The sequence below is a fragment of the Buteo buteo genome, chromosome 20 (genome assembly GCF_964188355.1).
Source record: "Buteo buteo chromosome 20, bButBut1.hap1.1, whole genome shotgun sequence".
Taxonomy (NCBI): domain Eukaryota; kingdom Metazoa; phylum Chordata; class Aves; order Accipitriformes; family Accipitridae; genus Buteo; species Buteo buteo.
In genome coordinates this window covers 2,879,383-2,896,184 of record NC_134190.1, presented here as the reverse complement: position 1 = coordinate 2,896,184, position 16,802 = coordinate 2,879,383, and the positions used below count along the sequence as shown (strand labels likewise).

The 16,802-nt window shown below is 41.8% G+C and overlaps 1 protein-coding gene and 1 long non-coding RNA gene across 4 annotated transcripts in view; one reads left to right on the top strand and one right to left on the bottom strand.

Annotated features, from left to right (window-relative positions):
- LOC142042388 (uncharacterized) overlaps positions 1-6,619 on the top strand; it is a 43,271-nt gene extending 36,652 nt beyond the window's left edge. The window contains exons 3-4 of the long non-coding RNA XR_012653740.1: positions 3,036-3,232; positions 4,319-6,619. This is a non-coding gene — a long non-coding RNA (uncharacterized LOC142042388). The remainder of the gene's footprint in view (positions 1-3,035; positions 3,233-4,318) is intronic.
- Positions 1-16,802, bottom strand: part of COL15A1 (collagen type XV alpha 1 chain) — a 155,366-nt gene that overhangs the window by 16,408 nt on the left and 122,156 nt on the right. For 2 of the 3 annotated variants that reach the window (XM_075052255.1, XM_075052254.1), the window contains exons 28-33: positions 12,815-12,868; positions 12,675-12,734; positions 10,567-10,635; positions 10,154-10,195; positions 6,636-6,681; positions 3,066-3,155 (exon numbers count right to left, since the gene is read on the bottom strand). In XM_075052255.1, coding sequence (XP_074908356.1) covers positions 3,066-3,155; positions 6,636-6,681; positions 10,154-10,195; positions 10,567-10,635; positions 12,675-12,734; positions 12,815-12,868 — 361 coding nt within the window. The remainder of the gene's footprint in view (positions 1-3,065; positions 3,156-6,635; positions 6,682-10,153; positions 10,196-10,566; positions 10,636-12,674; positions 12,735-12,814; positions 12,869-16,802) is intronic. The other variant, XM_075052256.1, reaches the window with a different exon arrangement.

Below are 16,802 nucleotides of genomic sequence, written 5' to 3'. Positions count from 1 at the left end.
TCAGGCCAGCACAAAAAGTCTAAAAAACCTTCAGATATTCTCTGTTTTGCATACGCTTGGAAAAAAGACTGTTTTACAGCTGCCCATAACAGCTCGATGCATTTTCTTCAAATGTGTTCTGAGTAATTTTTCAGATGTTTGGGTCCAACCCTATGCCAGCCATAGGACTCAGGTCTCTGTGTGCTGTCTCAGATACAATTAAGTCAAATAGAGATTGTATACATCTGCACTCTGGGACAGAAATGTATTCCTTCTATGGCAACTATTTTGATTTTATTCCAACCCTGCCAATTACAGCTCACTGCAGTGATTTGCTTGATCCATGTGAGGGGATGGGGAACAGCCAGGTGGAATGGAATGGTAGGTGTCCTTCTTGGATGTTGCTTGGCATTAGTCTCTACACTGGGCAATATCTGAGGTCTTTCTAGGATGACCAGCAAGCAGACTACTCTTGGGCAAGTTACATGAGGAAAAGGGAGACCACCATTCAAAGTGGAAGTAAAAAATCAGACATTTTCATTTCAGTTTGTTTTCAGATATTGCTGAAGTGGACTAACAGCGCTTTGCATGTGCATAATCAATGGCAAAATCATGCCCTCCCAACAATCATAAAGTCACAGAACTTTGGTGACCTTTCTTTTAGAAGATGGGAGGCTACACTGCTTTCAGATCTGGGATCTGATCTAGAAATTAACTTATCCTCTGGAGCAACAGAACTCACTTATTACCAGAGTCAATGCTTGCTCAGCGAGAAGCCATCTTGCTCCACCTCACTGATTTTCCTTTAGCTCCATTCCTTCCAGGATTCACAGAGAAAAGGGTGAAACTTCTTCTTCATACAGAAAAGAAGGTCTCAGGACAAACAAACAGGCCAAAGGGTGGATTTGGAGGAGTGTGAAAACTTGTCCATAATGCCAGGTTGGTCTTTTGGGGAATGACCCGGAGGAAGGAATGGGGTTGACTATGGTCAAGGGCCAGCACACTGCAATAAACACTGCATTTTCAATTAGCAGATCTTCAGCCTTAGGCAATTGGGTGTGAGACTAAGATATAGTGAAGTTTCCTCCTCTATTTCTAAATGTCTTTTGTTACAAGGCTCCAGCCTGTGTTCCTCCAGCCAGAAACACTGGGGTTGTGCTGGAGCATTGCCCATGTGGTTGGAACACAGCACCTATGCTCTGGATACTTCCTACGCCTCCCTCTATACAGAGTAGCTAAATAAAGTGTGGCCTGCCATTTACCCACTTTTTCTGTTGGCTTCATAGTTTTGCATGCTATCAATTAACAGAACCTCTTTGTAAGGTTGGAGAGGAGACGTTCTGTGAAAAGAAAAAATAAATCCACTGGTGGACAAGTAGCACAGTTCAGAAACCTTTTCTGATTGCTGGAACTCAACACATATTGTAGTGGAAGGAGCTTCAGCCATCTGTCCCTCAGAGAAGGTTTTGAAAAATTCCTGTACTTTAATCATATTCCACTACCCTGCAACTTATGGCTTGTGAATTTTCACTGTCAATGATTATGTGGATATCTGTGAGACCCAGAGAACTGGTTTGTATAAAAGAATATTTTAGCAACCACATCAACAAGCAAGAACCAAAAAGGAATATTTTTTAGAGCAGCAATGGAATTGGTCTTAGTCAACAGATTTTAGCTTCACAAAATATTGAAGCTAGTCAATCGGTTTGGATTCAGTTGGCAAACAAATGAATAAATTCTGTTATTTTATAAGAAAGGTGAATTCAGTTTTCAGTTTAACCAGAATTCTTGTGTTATTTTCACTATCCTTCAGTAGCTGCAGTTTTACAAGATGATAAGCATAATCCTCTCATAATCCTCTCCTTCTGAAGCACCTGAAATCATCAGTTATAGGCAAAAATACTTGTAGGACATTAATTTTCATTAAATATGGAACCTGAGAAGGAGCAGACATCTTAGTGGTGGATAAAACAGCACAGAAGAGAAGATTTTCTTTATTTCTGTTTAGGAATGCTTCTTCCTTCTTCTTTTTACAAGTTTATTGATGACTAGGAAGCACTAACCACTTATTTTAAGGCACTGGATATTAATCAAAATAAAAATTAATGAGGACAAGACAAGAAAATGGATTTTAATAGAACAGATGTCCTCTTAAAAATAACCAACATATCATCTTCAGTCAACAGAACTGTGTCTTTGGAACAAAGACAGAAATATCCATATAGATGTAGTTTTGTATTTATTATCAACACATAAGAGGACAAAGATTATAAATATGGTACAGCAACATTAATTTGATATACTGCTTTGATATACTATTTCAAATGATTTCTGGCACTGACCAAAGCCTTACCTCAGTATATGAGATTTCAAAAAATGTATAGAAAAGGAAGAGTTTGTAATAGCTGTCTTTTCAAGTGGATGCTTGTTTCTGTAACTATTTTTGAATGTGTAAGAATTAGCAATGTGTATCAACTTTTTGATACAGAAAAGTAAATCTTTGGTAAGGAACATCTGTTATGATGTTCCTACCATCAGTGAATTGGTATTTTTAGTTCACACAGACTTTTCATGATTATCACAAATAAAGCATAGAATATTAAGAAGTTGGTTGACATGGAAATCATCTTGTTCCAGTTCCAGCTGGAAGTGGGACTGGCATCAAGAAGTGACTGCCTTGAACTCAGAATGCAGAGGTGTGTTACCCTGAGATGGGAAGCACTGGATTTTAGCCCAATTGGCTCAAAAAGACTGACAACAAAATGATGTCTCAGGAATTGAACATGATGTCCTTCTAAGATTTCAAAAAATCTCTGACCAGCCAGTTACATTTCAATATCTATTCTTGCACTTAACACTTTCGTAATACTTACAAATGTGCTGTACAGATAGTTCTTTTCAGAAGACATTTTTGATAACGTTATGGGCTTTGTTGTTCTGTGTGTCAGTTCAGCAAGGAACCTAAGTATACATCTTTAGGCAGGTAAGGCTGCTGGGGTAAGCATCAAAGTACTTTGTTGAATTGCTTTTTAAGTTAAACATGTATTCCTTTTCAGGATGTCAATGCCATATCAGATTTAGTGTACCTGGTGGTCCTGGAGCACCTCTGTCTCCCTTTTCTCCTTTTAAGTCCGCTGAGCTGCGCAGTCCCCAGGAATCTCTGTTTGCTTTAGCACCTGCCATAAAAGCATCACAAATTCGTGAGAACTTGCAAACAGCAGAGACTATAGCAGTGACCATCAAACCACCCAAGGTGAGACCAGACTTTTCCATACATGCAGGGCACGTGGCTCCAGTCCCTTGCTTGTCTCAGTCTCCTAACGAACATTGAATGGCTGCCTCGTTGTCCTCTCTTATCAACCCCAACATGTGCAAGACAACCTCTCTCTTACAAGTCGATCTTTCACTCTCCCTTCCCCAACCACCTAGCCTAAGACCCTCTGAACAAACCTGTTCTCACTGCAGTTGTGAATTTCACTGGGGCCAGTGCAGAAACAGTTCTTGAGTTATGGCTCTGCATTTGATACCACATCTTCTAGTACCTCCAGACTCCAAAACAAACCAATAAATGATAATATCTGCAGCTGTGAATGTCAAAAATGTTATCATTTATTGCTCCTTCATGTCATAAAAGCATTAATAATGACGAAAATGTTCTCTGAGAACAGAAATGCTTTTAGCATAATTTTCCATCCAGGTGAGCTAAGGGTAGAATTACACCCAAATACATCTGGATAAACCTATTTTTCCAGATGCTATTCAACTTCCATGCTAACCTTACCTTATCACATAGCTGGGTAAAATGACCCCTGAGTATTTAGACATCTTAGTTCTGATTTCTCTCTCTGTTCTGCCTGAGTAATTGCTAATATCTTTGCAAAATTCATGTAAAATAACATGATTCTGCCACAATAACATCTTATAGCCACTTCCTTCAGGCAGAAATGCCTTTTCAAGTTTAAGGGGAGGTGATCCTATTGTGAGTTATGGGCAGGAAGGGTACTGAAATACAATGACAAGCAGATACAAGACACATCTCTTGAAGTAATTTTTAATGGTTCCCTGCCTGTGATATCTTCAGCCCCTGTGGTCAGTTGTGGTCTATGCTGGGAGTCAGTGGGTCACTAAGAACACTGGCTCTTTTCTAACCTGATCTGATTACATTTGTGAATTTCACTGGGGCAGGCACAGAAACAATCTGTTGCTTGGGTACCTAGTCCATGCTCCGTGACCTGGTGCCACTTCTAAATAAGATTTTATTGGTAAGAAATAAACAAAGACTTTATTGGTAAGAAAGCCTTAGTCTGAAAAATATTTACAGCATTTTTCCTTCTTCTAGTTGTGCAGAATGGCTACAAATACAGAAGAATGAGATGGACTTCTTCCCTTTCAGAGCCCTATGTTACAACAGAAGTTTCCAGATAGTTCCTCTCCACCCTTCTCTTTCGTCTTTTCAGCCATGAGAAGTGAAAGCTGGTCATACTCCCGTGGATATCCCCGTGATCTGTCTGGTGACCCAGCCTCCAGCTGTGAGCCCATGGTCAAATGCCTATTGACAGAGCAGTGGGGCCTCATTTTATGTTGCTGATTAAACTGTAAACTCTCCAGACTCCTTTGCAGAGTCATGGGAACAGTGTTTTAATTCCCAGGAACATGGGAACTGGGAAACAGGTTCAGGCTGTATGTTAGAGGCTGCACTACTGCTTTTTTCCATAAAATTACACTGAAAGTATAATAAATAGGCAGGAATAAATTTTTGTTATAAGTGGTTGAAGAAAAGGAGGAAGACCACTGACTTTATTTCCTCTGTGATCTTGAGAAGACCTCCTTCTCCATTGTGTACTACTGTATTATAAGAAAACTGCCAGCTGCTCCCTGTGGATGCTCTGGGACTTTGCTTTAATGTCCTAACTTTTTCTCCAGCTTCAAGAAGCTCTGGAGGGGCAAAACTGTGACAGAACTTTCTGCTACCCTTGGAACTGAAGGACTTCCACACAATTTGGTCAAGGCAACACTATTTCAATCAGCATTCACCATTTTTTTGGTCCAGAATTGCTACCTGTTTCCCTCGGTATGTAACTGAATCCATCCTTGGAGCGTGGTTTGAGGAAGGACAAAAGCGCTGAACCACAGATGCAGTCTTGCCTTAATTTTAATGCCTCGTGTGCACCCTAAGTGACCACTTTGTGCTTAACTGGTGGAGTACTAGCTCAAGAATGGAACAGTCAGACCATTACAATATTCTTAAAATGGCATGAAAACTGTACATAAATGGTGACTTTTCCCCCTTAAACCAAAGAAAGAAGGGATGCGTGCTGGAGTGACTTCAGGGTTTACTCTTTGGGTTGAGAGTTAGTATGCATTTAGAGAAAAGAAACTATAATGTTTAGTTGAATAAAACCAACAAGTTTTAAACAAAATTGTCATAGTCAAAATCCTCACTTTCAAGCTTTTACCTAGGCTGTAAGTCTAAAAAGAGCAGAATGTCCTTTATCAGCTTGGAGTCAACTCTTAGAACCAGGGAAAGTGCCTTGAACCAAGAACTTCAGGTTCTCTGTGTACATTTGTTCTGTTACATCATGGATACTTTGTTAAAAACAAAAATACAGACAGAGAAATTTGTTGGAGTTCCTGTGTGCAGGGGACACAAGCAATTGGGAGTCTTTGAATTTAGGAGCAGCACTGGGCAACCTAGGCTCTATGGACTTAATTCTGTGGACATAGCCCTGAAGAAATGTGGACAGTTTGCCAAGCACGAGACTTTGGCTTTCACTTGTAAGAGATGAGTCAGTTATTCAGTGGTAAGGATTCAGAAAGCAAGCTCAGGGCATCATTGTACCCCACAAATTTGACCCTCTATTGTTGTGAAACCCCCTTCCATTCAGAGGAGTGAAAACTAACAAAACTTCTCCAGCCTTGTGAGAATTTCCCCAGGGTCCTCATGTGTGGAGTTTCTCATCCTCCTTCCCCATTAGTCTTCCTTCCTTCTTTGTCCATCTGTCATGGTTTTGTCCTAGCTACTCCCAAACCCCTGAAATTATTTTTCTTTTCAACAGGCCTCACCTTCCTAGTGAAGGAGGGGATGAGAAACATTTCTTCTGTCTTGCCAGAAAAATCACCACCCCCTCACAGAAAGAATCTTTAATAGCTTGTTTCTTTCCCTCGGCAATATTCTCTGGGACTCCAGCAGCCAGCATGTGTTGACCCTGCCTGTGACAATTTTCTTTCAAGCCAAAAGATGGGAGCTCTGATTACAAGCTTGTGGTTTTTGTTTATCAGTCACTCAGAGAAGGGAAGTGGTTTCGACACCATCAGTCAAACACTGGAGGAATGAGACCACCTGGCTGCTTGGTGGGATGGAGTATCAGGGGGACTTCAGAATTTGCATCTTAGGAACACTGCCAAAGCAGAGAGTAACGATTCGTCGCAGCCATGTGTGACACCTCTGCTCTGACAGAGGACTTCTAAGATTAGATCTTGCAGAAACTGTATTGCATTGCTTTATTTATGAATGTTAGTCTTCAAAGTGCAGACCTAAGCTTTTTTCTTCCTCCTCAAACAGTTATGCAATAACCAAGAAAAAGCAAGAAGAGCTTAGCTAAGAAAAAACCAAAAAAAGCTTATTTAAACCAAGGTGTGAGAAAAAAATTACTCACCATGGACATTAAGAGCTTCTTGATTTCCAGGGTAAGGAGTGCTCACCTACAGACAAATAAATCTGTTAAAAATTATGCATACATGTTAACCAATGGATGTGCATTACTTGGTGTGACTGAACAGCCTGGAAAATTTGCATGCTATCACAGTGAATATTATAACAACAGTCTGGGATTATCTCCAGTTTGTCAAGGTCCGAGTATTAGCTGATCAAGCTTTTTTCAGGATTATGCTCTTTAACATGCAACATGCTCTCAGGAAGAGGGTAACAACATGCATTTGGGAGGCATCAGCAAATCCTACTCTCAGTCATGCCAGTGAAGCATCAGAAAACTCATTCTCCAAGAACAATTTTGAATTCTCATCACTGCATTTGAAAGCAGGATTTGATTTTTGACTGTAAGATAACAGACTGTGTTTGTAAATTTTTCATCGGACCATGGCTATGTTTGCTGTCTGATGTTGGCCTATGCTCCAGATGCATTGAGTCCATAAATGGGAGGCAGAAGCTGTTCTAGTCTACCCTGTTCTGATACCAGCCACCTGTAACTGTGGGCATGCGACTTACCTCTACTGCCTGTCTTCAAAATAGGGACAGTGCAGGAATTAAAATGTGGCACAGTACGTGGAAATGGACAGATCTTAGTACTAGCTAGTACTATTTATATGAATCTAAGCAAACGTATGAAAAAAAAAATTGAAGGTGCTGCATCTGGCTCATCCTGTAGTATTAGCTCTTAGAAGTCTTACTCACATGGGTAGCTCCATTAACTTCAGAAGTTCAGTTCACATGAGGAAAACTTGTGGGGTTCAGTCTGTAGTTCTTTACCGATATTCATTTATGTAGGCATGTACAGCAGACTTCTTATCTATACACTTGGATAGGTTTAGGAGATTATTCACAAATGTAGGACAAATCTGTCTAGCATACTCAGGTGCCTGAAGAGGTGTTTACAAGTACAGGTTTCTATTGTGCACATAAAAGTTACTGCTATTATTCACTGATTGCAACCTTCTTGAAAAGTGACATTCTATTATTATTTGAAATTCAGCTAAAATAGGCTTGTATTGTTTGAATCATTCCACAGAGACTCACAGGAGGGTTGAGGCTGGAAGGCTTCTGTGGAGACTGTCTAGCCCAAAGCAGGATCAACTACATCAGGTTGCTCAGGGCCTTGTCCAGGCAGGTTTTGGAGGTGAGGCTGACTAATCCATACGTTATTATGGACATATGTGATTAATATACAAGAATGTTATACGGTGGGAATGGGAAGGTTTAAGGGAGGAATTCAAAGAGGTAAAAAGCTGATGCCTGGAGGTGGTAGGCTGAAACCATAGAAATGTCAAATTACCATAGAGTAATGACTAGTTATCATTAATTAACAGAAAGATCCATAAGCTGGGATACATTTTTCTTCAGCAGGAAGGGTAGGGTGATGATGAGTATCAATGCATCTGGTATACTGGAAGTCGAGAGCTGCTTCTCTAAAACAAGTGAAAAAGAACTGGAATGGAAATTGGAGGAGCAGGCACAATACTATTTTGAGCTATACTGCTAACAGAGAAGTAAAAGAGCCATACTGCACACCACAGGATTCAAGGGAGGTCTGTGGCTCTCAAAGACAGAATCCTTTCCAATTACCTAACCCACGGCTTAACAGTTCAATATTGCTGTAGGGAAAGTACTTTCAGGACTGAGCTCTGTTCCCAGTTCATTGTAGGATGTAGTTTCCATAATTCCTTAAACAAAAATGGCATCAGGGTGTTCTGAAAATGTAACCCCCCCATCTCCTTTCTTTTGATGGTATGTGTGGAATTGCAGGTTGTATTGGGTTTGTGTGGCAAGGTTTTGGTAGCGGGGAGGTTACAGGGGTGGCTTCAGTGAGAAGCTGCTGGAAGCTTCCCCTGTGTCCAACAGAGCCAATGCCAGCCGGCTCTGAGATGGACCCGCTGCCGGCCAAGTCCAAGCCCAAGCCCATCAGTGACAGTGGTAGCGCCTCTGGGAGAACATATTTAAGAAGGGAAAAAAAGTTGCTGGGGCACAGAAATGGCAGCCGGAGAGACGAATGAGAATGTGTAAGAGAAACAGCCCTGCAGACCCCCAGGTCAGTGCAGAAGGAGGGGAGGAGATGCTCCAGGCGCCGGAGCAGAGATTCCCCTGTGGACCGTGGTGATGAAGACCACGGTGAGGCAGGCTGTCCCCCTGCAGCCCAGGGAGGTCCACGGGGGAGCAGATCTCCACCTGCAGCCTGGGGAGGACCCCATGCCGGAGCAGGGGGATGCCCAAAGGAGGCTGTGACCCCGTGGGAAGCCCACGCTGGAGCAGGTTTTCTGGCAGGACTTGTGACCCTGCGGGGGACCCACGCTGGAGCAGTCTGTGCCTGAAGGACTGCAGCCCGTGGAAGGGACCCACGCAGGAGCAGTTCGGGAAGAACTGCAGCCGGTGGGTAGGACCCACATTGGAGAAGCTCATGGAGGACTGTCTTCCATGGGAGACACCCCACGGTGGAGCAGGGGAAGAGTGAGGAGTCCTCCCACTGAGGAGGAAGGAGCAGCAGAGACAATGTGTGATAAATGGAACCCGTAACTTCCCTGTCCCCTTGTGCTGCTGGGGGGAGTAGGTAGAGAATCCAGGAGTGAAGCTGTGCCCGGGAAGCAGGGAGGGGTGGAGGGAAGGTGTTTTGAGATTTGTTTTTATTTGTCATTACCCTACTCTGGTTGTTTGGTAATAAATTGAGTTAATTTTCCCCAAGTTGAGTCTGTTTTGCCCATGACAGTAATTGGTAAGTGATGTCTCCTGTCCTTATCTCGACCCATGAGCCCTTTGTTATATTTTCTCTCCCCTGTCTAACTGGGGGGGTGGGGAGTGATAGAACAGCTTTGGTGGGCACCTGGCCTCCAGTCAGGGTCAACGCACCATACAGGTCCCTTGAAGGTAATGGGGGCTTTGTCATTCCCTTTGGAAAGCAGGTGTAGAGCTTCACCTGCTGCCGTTCCTGAGATAATAAACGTTTATATGTGAATAGACTGCATTTGAGTGTCAAATAAAGAACATGATCTTTCTTTTCTGATGCATCTTTCATGCCACAATGAAATATGTAACAAGTCTTATTTTGGACAGGGAAATTGAAAACACATAAAGACATAATAACATGGAGACAGTATTTATATATACGTCTGAAAAATGTGTGTATATAACATTCAGCTCCCCAAAGCAACTCTTAAACTATGGAGACACAGGCTTTGAAAGGTATTAAAAGGGTTAGGACAAGCAAGTAATCAAAGCACTTTAAGCAAAAGGTTCTAGTGTTTCTAGTTCTGTTATATATTTTATAGATGGCTAATTTGGGGTATCTAAACACTTGAAAATCTGTTATCTTGAAGACTAGGTAAAACACAAAAGCAGAAGGCAGGGGGAGAAAAGCTGCAAAACTACTGTGGTTATGTATATAGCTCCTGTGGTTATTACTGTCATGGCCATGCATTTTGCTAAGAGCAGATTCTGTGTGTGGCTTACTGGCATTTTGCAGTGAGGTCTGGGAGGGACTGGGAAAACTGTCTAGTGAAAACAAGAAGGGAAGTTATTTTAATGAACATAGGTATAATACGGCAGACAACACACCAAATAGGTCTAATAGACGTGATGGGACAAAGCCTGGAATCAAAACCCAGCACCTGCGGAGCGGAGAGCCCGGCGTGCTGCCTGGAGCTCTCACAGGGCTGTCAGCAGGTCCCACCCTGGGGGGGCAAAACTCTTACATGGCAGTGGCTCCGGTTAAGAAATTTGTTTCGTATGCACACAAGCAAGGTCACCCCCTGTAAACTGTGTGGCCTGAAACAAGTTTTGATGTTTCCCTTTGCAGGCTGTTTCTAGGGCACCACATTTCTGCTGCAGAGAGAGATCAGCAACTGGTGCCCAGTTGTACTTACTCCTTTGATATAAACTATACGTCCTGGAGGTCCAGGGGGCCCTGGGGGTCCAGGCAAGCCCGGAAGGCCCTGGTAAGAGAAAGTGAAAAAAAGAAGATATTAGATCTTTTCATATGCAATACAACTGAGCCTACAGAAGGAAGGCCAAGGTGCTCAGAGGGCCCCATTTAACCAAGAAGTTTTGTGTTAAATGGCTTGAGGGGAGACTGAGCATTGTTACAGGGACGAAACTGTCAGGTGAATTTTAATATTTAACCTAAAGCACTCTCTGGAGAACAAAATGGTCTAAGACTTGTTTCCAGGGGAAAAAGAACCCAAACCAGAAATCCCAAAGCACTAAAAATTGAAACTAAATTAAAGGCAGTGGATCTCTCATTCAAGGAAAATCAGGTATCCGAGACTGGGCTGGGATTCTCAAGACTGCTGAGATTCATATATTTTCAAGTGCCAGTCAGATAACTACACGCTAATTAGCACCTTCAAGGAACCCTGCTAGACTGGAGGCGTGACTGCCCTTTACAAAAAAATATGCCAACTCATTACTGTGTCATTTAAAAACCTGGCACTGTGCCATGTCCATCTTTCACTCCACATCAATGCCAGCTTCTGCGAGGTGACACATGTCATCTCATCAATAATTAGGGATCCATTACATTTTCTCTTCCCTGAGCACTCCAGCAAGGACTATTAGAACATGCAGCCTGTTTTTTCACTTGTTTGCTTTAATCTCCCAGCCTGATGTACTTCATCTAGTTAGACTTGCTTTAATAGTTTTTGTTTGGTTAAGGCAGGCAACCCAGAAAATGACACTGTTTGAAGATATGGAGGAATGGAAAATCTACTTTAATATTTTCTGCCGGTGGCTAGTCATCTTTTCTGTCATTTTCTTCCAATTAGAATTTGTCTAATTTGTCTGGTTTCACCTTCCAGCAACTAAAGTTCTATTTACACCTTTCTCTAGAGGTGTAAGCAACCTTTAGTACCTGGTCTTGCTTTCTGTGAAGATACTTATGTACTTACCAATTCTCAGTCTGCCTGTCAGTCAGATAGAGCAGTATCATCATCTCACTTACATTTATTTTCCAGATAGACAACATACTGGTGTTTCGCAGTTTGTGTGTCACATATTTTTTTTTCTTTTAAACAAAGTAGAACCAGAGGACTCATACCACAGAATTCATTTACAAGAAGTGCTCTACTGAAATACAGTGATATTCACTAGATCACCTTTTCTGATGCCTAGCTGATCCCTACCTTAGGATTTCTATGCTAACACAGTAAAATACCCTTGTCTTTTTTTTTCAGCGTATCTCTGATGCAGATGAAATATTATTAGCTGCTGTTGTGGTATGGGTACCAATTTTTCTAGCACAGATTGCCCTGTGACGTCAGAACGACCACACAAATTACTCTGCTATTGTGAAACTTACTGCTTATGCTCAGCAGTGTTTATTGTTCCCGAGTCCAGTCTTCATGTTTGCCATGAGACCACTTGTATGAAGTCTTTTCATAAGAACAGACTTGCAGCACCAGGACCTTGGTTCATCACTTGCCATTCCATAATTACAGGCTGTAGGTGGGCATGGACATGCTATCATCTATGCACTGGTCATTATTCTGGGTACATGTATATGGCAACGAAAGCAGGTAGTAGGTATTAGCAAGTATCTCCTCGTTAGCAGAGTAGATGCCACTTCACTATGATACGCTCAAGCACTGTTTGTACCTGTGCTAGAGAGCTAAAAGCCTGTGGGAGTATCTCCACAACACGAGGGGTCATACTGATGGCCTGGATCAGGAAGTCTTTGATATATAGAAATAATTGGCAATTGCAGATCATTTGCTATTTGAAATAGTTATGCTAACAGTGAATCACACATATAACTGTTATACCTGGGAGCTGGTACAACTATGTATATCTGCAAGAACTGTCCAGATGGACCCAGAAGTTGACTTTTCAATTATTGTTACTAGATAGGAAAAGTAGCAGAAACATATAATTATTTCTAGGTCATTTCAGGCTTTTAGTCATGTCATCATTTTAAAGGAATTCATATAAATCAGACTTGACTTAAGATTTTAACAGGTTTTTTTACATAAGAACTTACATAAAATGCTTCGCCTCGATCACCTTTCACACCTCTCAGTCCATTCAGTCCTGGGCGGCCCTGAAATAGGTAGAAATAGTGTAGTATGTGTCAGAAGCAAGCTCCTCCATCTTTGTTCCACTTGAGAGCATAATACATACTGGACGTCCTGGGAAACCAAGTTCTCCTTTAGGTCCAGTAGGTCCTTTTGGTCCCTGGACAAGAAAGAAAATGTGATTATGGAGAATATATGGAACATATCTTTGACATATAGTGGGTTATTTAGAATAAGAGGCTTAGTTTTATATTTGCATTAAAAATCAGTCTGTGATTGTCTGCAGAGATTGCACAGAATGTCCGCTCTACTTGCTCTATTGAGTGATCTCAGAAGCTGAGGCCTGCATATCACAGTCAGCTCTGGCTTGGAAAAGACTGGTTATCTGAAATGAAGTCTGAGTTCTCAGCCATTTGTAGAGTGTGCAATTCAAAACTGAGTCACCATGTATCAAAGCAAAATTAAAGGTATCAATCAGTAGAAAAAAGGCAGTTAGTGATATATGCTTTGTGAATCTCCTTTTTGTTTGCTTTGGTTTTCTAATTATTTTTGACTCAGACCCTATGAGGAAATGTCTGTGAACCAGCCTGAGAATTCATATAGTGACAGGCTTCTGCATGCCTCTTGCCAGCCTGGGTATGTGGATTTATGGGGCTGATAGTAGAAACAGAACAGATCCTTCTTTATACAAGAGCGACTGACCCATCAGGCCTCCCAAAGTGGTACAAGTGATCGCAAAAAGAAAAGGCAGGCAGGCTGCCTGGGAAAAGTGGTCCAGGCCTCTGGATGATCTATGGCTGGGTGTTTGCAAGCGTGCAACTTCCAGGCAACCAGCAAGTGACCAACAAAAAGCAGTAAACCTGACGATACCACCAACTTTCATCTGCTGTCAACTTCCTGAAACTCAGCAAAACCACAAGGGTCTAGACAATCTCTTTATCTATGTATCAGCCTTTCTGGTTTCATTTCCTTTTTTTCAGTCTGGTGAAATGCTAAGAGTTACCCCTTCTTGCATTATTGGTGACATAATCTCTGTCTATAGATCTCATGCAGATACTACTTATAGGTGACAACTGACGTGTTTCATCCTGAGAAATCACAGTACTTTCAGTATGATTATTGTAACAGACTTTCTATTGCTACCTGCAGGATGGTGGAGAACACAGACCTATGCTGATGGAAGAAAGACATTGGCTATTGCACTGCTTACCACAATTTCACCTCATCACTTTAACAGTCACAAACATTTGTTGGCATTGTGACTGCTACTTCAAAGGATAACTAGCAAACAATCAAAACCCAAGAGGAAATCCCCATCTTGCCACTCACTTGTTCTTGATTATTAAGGAAAGCGGAGGCTAAGAAGGAAGCAAGTCGGTGGCAGAACTGAGTCTCCTTATTTACAGTCCAGTTCTGTTGCTGTGTTACGTCTCAGTTCAAGGCATAGAAGGAGCATGGGCAAGTGAAGAGCTAGAAAGGTTGCAAGAAATAGCCTGAAATTTATACTTGGATGATTTGCATACTCAGAGTTTTGCATCTCATCTGATCAGCAGAATATTGACACGGGAATACCATCTGGATTCAAATACCAGTCTCTTACCAATCCATTTTACGAATTAAACTATTGCCATATTGATAGAATTTTCAGTTAACACAATCTTTTTTTTTTTTTGAAACTGGCAAGTGTTTGCCCTTGCCTTTATGTAATATCATTTCATTGAAAAGTCATGTACATTCATGGAAAATTTATATGATGATGATGATGATGACAATGATGATGAGATGATTTATCTTAGCATCAAGCTGAAATTCATGGATTAATTGTTGCAATTTTTATCATGCCAAAAATGAAGACTGGATTAGAGATGAAATTCAGAAATGGTTAACATGTGAACATATTGATTCATAACATCATCACTGTAATCAGAATTTAAAGCTCACTAATGGCAGCTGAAACTGTTCGAAGATGGTAGGACCTTTATTAGACTTCTATTTCATTTCCTGTTTGAAGGTAATTTCTGCCCATATGATCAAAGCTAGTGCCTGTGTCTAAAGCAGGCAATAGATTGCAGGTGTCTGGCAGATGTGAACTTCAATATTGTGCCCCCAAGCTTTCAAAATGATTCGACCCACCCTTCTGTGCTACCATATCCAATAATAGGGTTTGAAAAAATCCAGAATGTTGTGGGGTATTTTTCTATTTCACTTTCTAGTGTTTGAGCCTTTAAAGAATATGCAAATCTGAGCTTTACTGAGCAATGAAGATGACTGGAAACAGACTTTTTATTAGTTTAAATAAAGAGGAGTGTCTGGATCTCATGCTTTAACTTGGACTTTAAATAAACATCAACAATGTGAGAGTTGACTGTGCTGGAGCCACCTTTGCTATTTGTCTCTCAAAGCTCCTGGCAGATGTCTGACTCCCTGAGACAGAAGCCAGCAGTCACAGCTAGAAGTGAAAGAAGGAAGCAAGGAAACCACAGGAGACTGCTTACCAGAAAAGGAAATTTCATTTACAACAGCAGAGAGCCGATTTGGGCAGACTTAACACTGCGGTTCTTACTAAGGGCTCCTATTCAGTACGGTCTGCTTCACTGACAGCGAACAGCATAATAGAGCAGGTAAAAGATTCTCAGTTCCCTTGTGGCAGGAGGCTGGATTCAGTCTCTCTCTTCTGCTTTTGTATTAACAGTACTAACCTCCTGACTATCCCTAGCTGTCATCTGCCAAACCGCCACTTCTCTGTGGCTCCTTCTGCTGCAAGCTGCTGTGATCCTCTCTTCTGTCTGAAGTCTTGAAAAGGAGCGGAGCAATTATCAGGGAATTTTTTTTAAATTTTGGAAACTCATGTATGAGTTCATTGTGCCCTAACAGCACAGAGGAATGATCAGCATCTCCAGCTACCACAAAGCTGTTCTTGGGCCAAAGCCTTACTTTCTGCAAAGTGGAACGGAACCATCGTAAAGAAAACTTTGATAAGTTATGCCACAGAGGCTCTGGCCCAGCACTCTGAAGTCTGCATGTTTTTGCTGCACAGGACTCCCACTGACTACAAAGGGATTTTTTTCTATGGGACAACACCAAAATGAATCATCCCCATTAGCAGCGATGATCAAACAAGAGTTCTGCACTAAGAGGAACTGGCTGAGCAAAGTCTTGAGACGGGTTCTGTGTGCCAAATTCTCCTGCAGCGTAATCATTCGCACCAGTGCTGGCAAGAACTGCCTCTGAATGGCCCTGTCGGTATGCTGAACTGGATGAAGCATCTCGTGGCAGTACAAAAAGGAGATGTAAACACAGAGTTTGGGGCTGATAGAAAAAGGACATGTCCTGAAGGGTGCACAGCAATAGGATGACAGGCAACGAACACAAGCTAGAACATGAGAAATTCCAAATAAATGCAAGGTTAAACTGTTTTTTACCCGGAAGGTTGTAAAATACTGGAATGTGCCGCCCAGAGAGGCTGTGGAATCTCTATCCTAAGAAATGTTGAAGATTTGACTGGGCAAGTCCCTGAACGAAACAGACTTGCTTTGGGCAGTGGTGTGGACTAGATGATCTCTGAAGTTCACTTCCATTCTAAATTATTCAGTGATTCTGTGTTGTCCTGGTTTTGGCTGGGATAGAGTTAATTGTCTTCCTTGTAGCTGGTACAGTGTTATGTTTTGGGTTCAGTGTGAGAAGAATGTTGATAACACACTGATGTTTTAGTTGTTGCTGAGCAGTACTTACACTAAGTCAAGGATTTTTCAGCTTCTCCTGCCCAGCCAGCAAGAAGGCTGGAGGGGCACAAGGAGTCGGGAGGGGACACAGCCAGGACAGGTGACCCAAACTGGCCAAAGGGGTATTCCATACTGTGGGATGTCATGCCCAGTATATAAACTGGGGGGAGTTGGCCTGGGGGGGATCACTGCTCAGGAACTAACTGGGCATTGGTTGGCGAGTGGTGAGCAATTGCATTGTGCATCACTTGTTTTGTATATTCCAGTCCTTTTATTAGTATTGTCATTTTATTATTGTTATTATTATCATTATTAGTGTTTTCCTTTCTATTCTGTTAGACTGTTCTTATCTCAACCCACGAGTTTTACCTT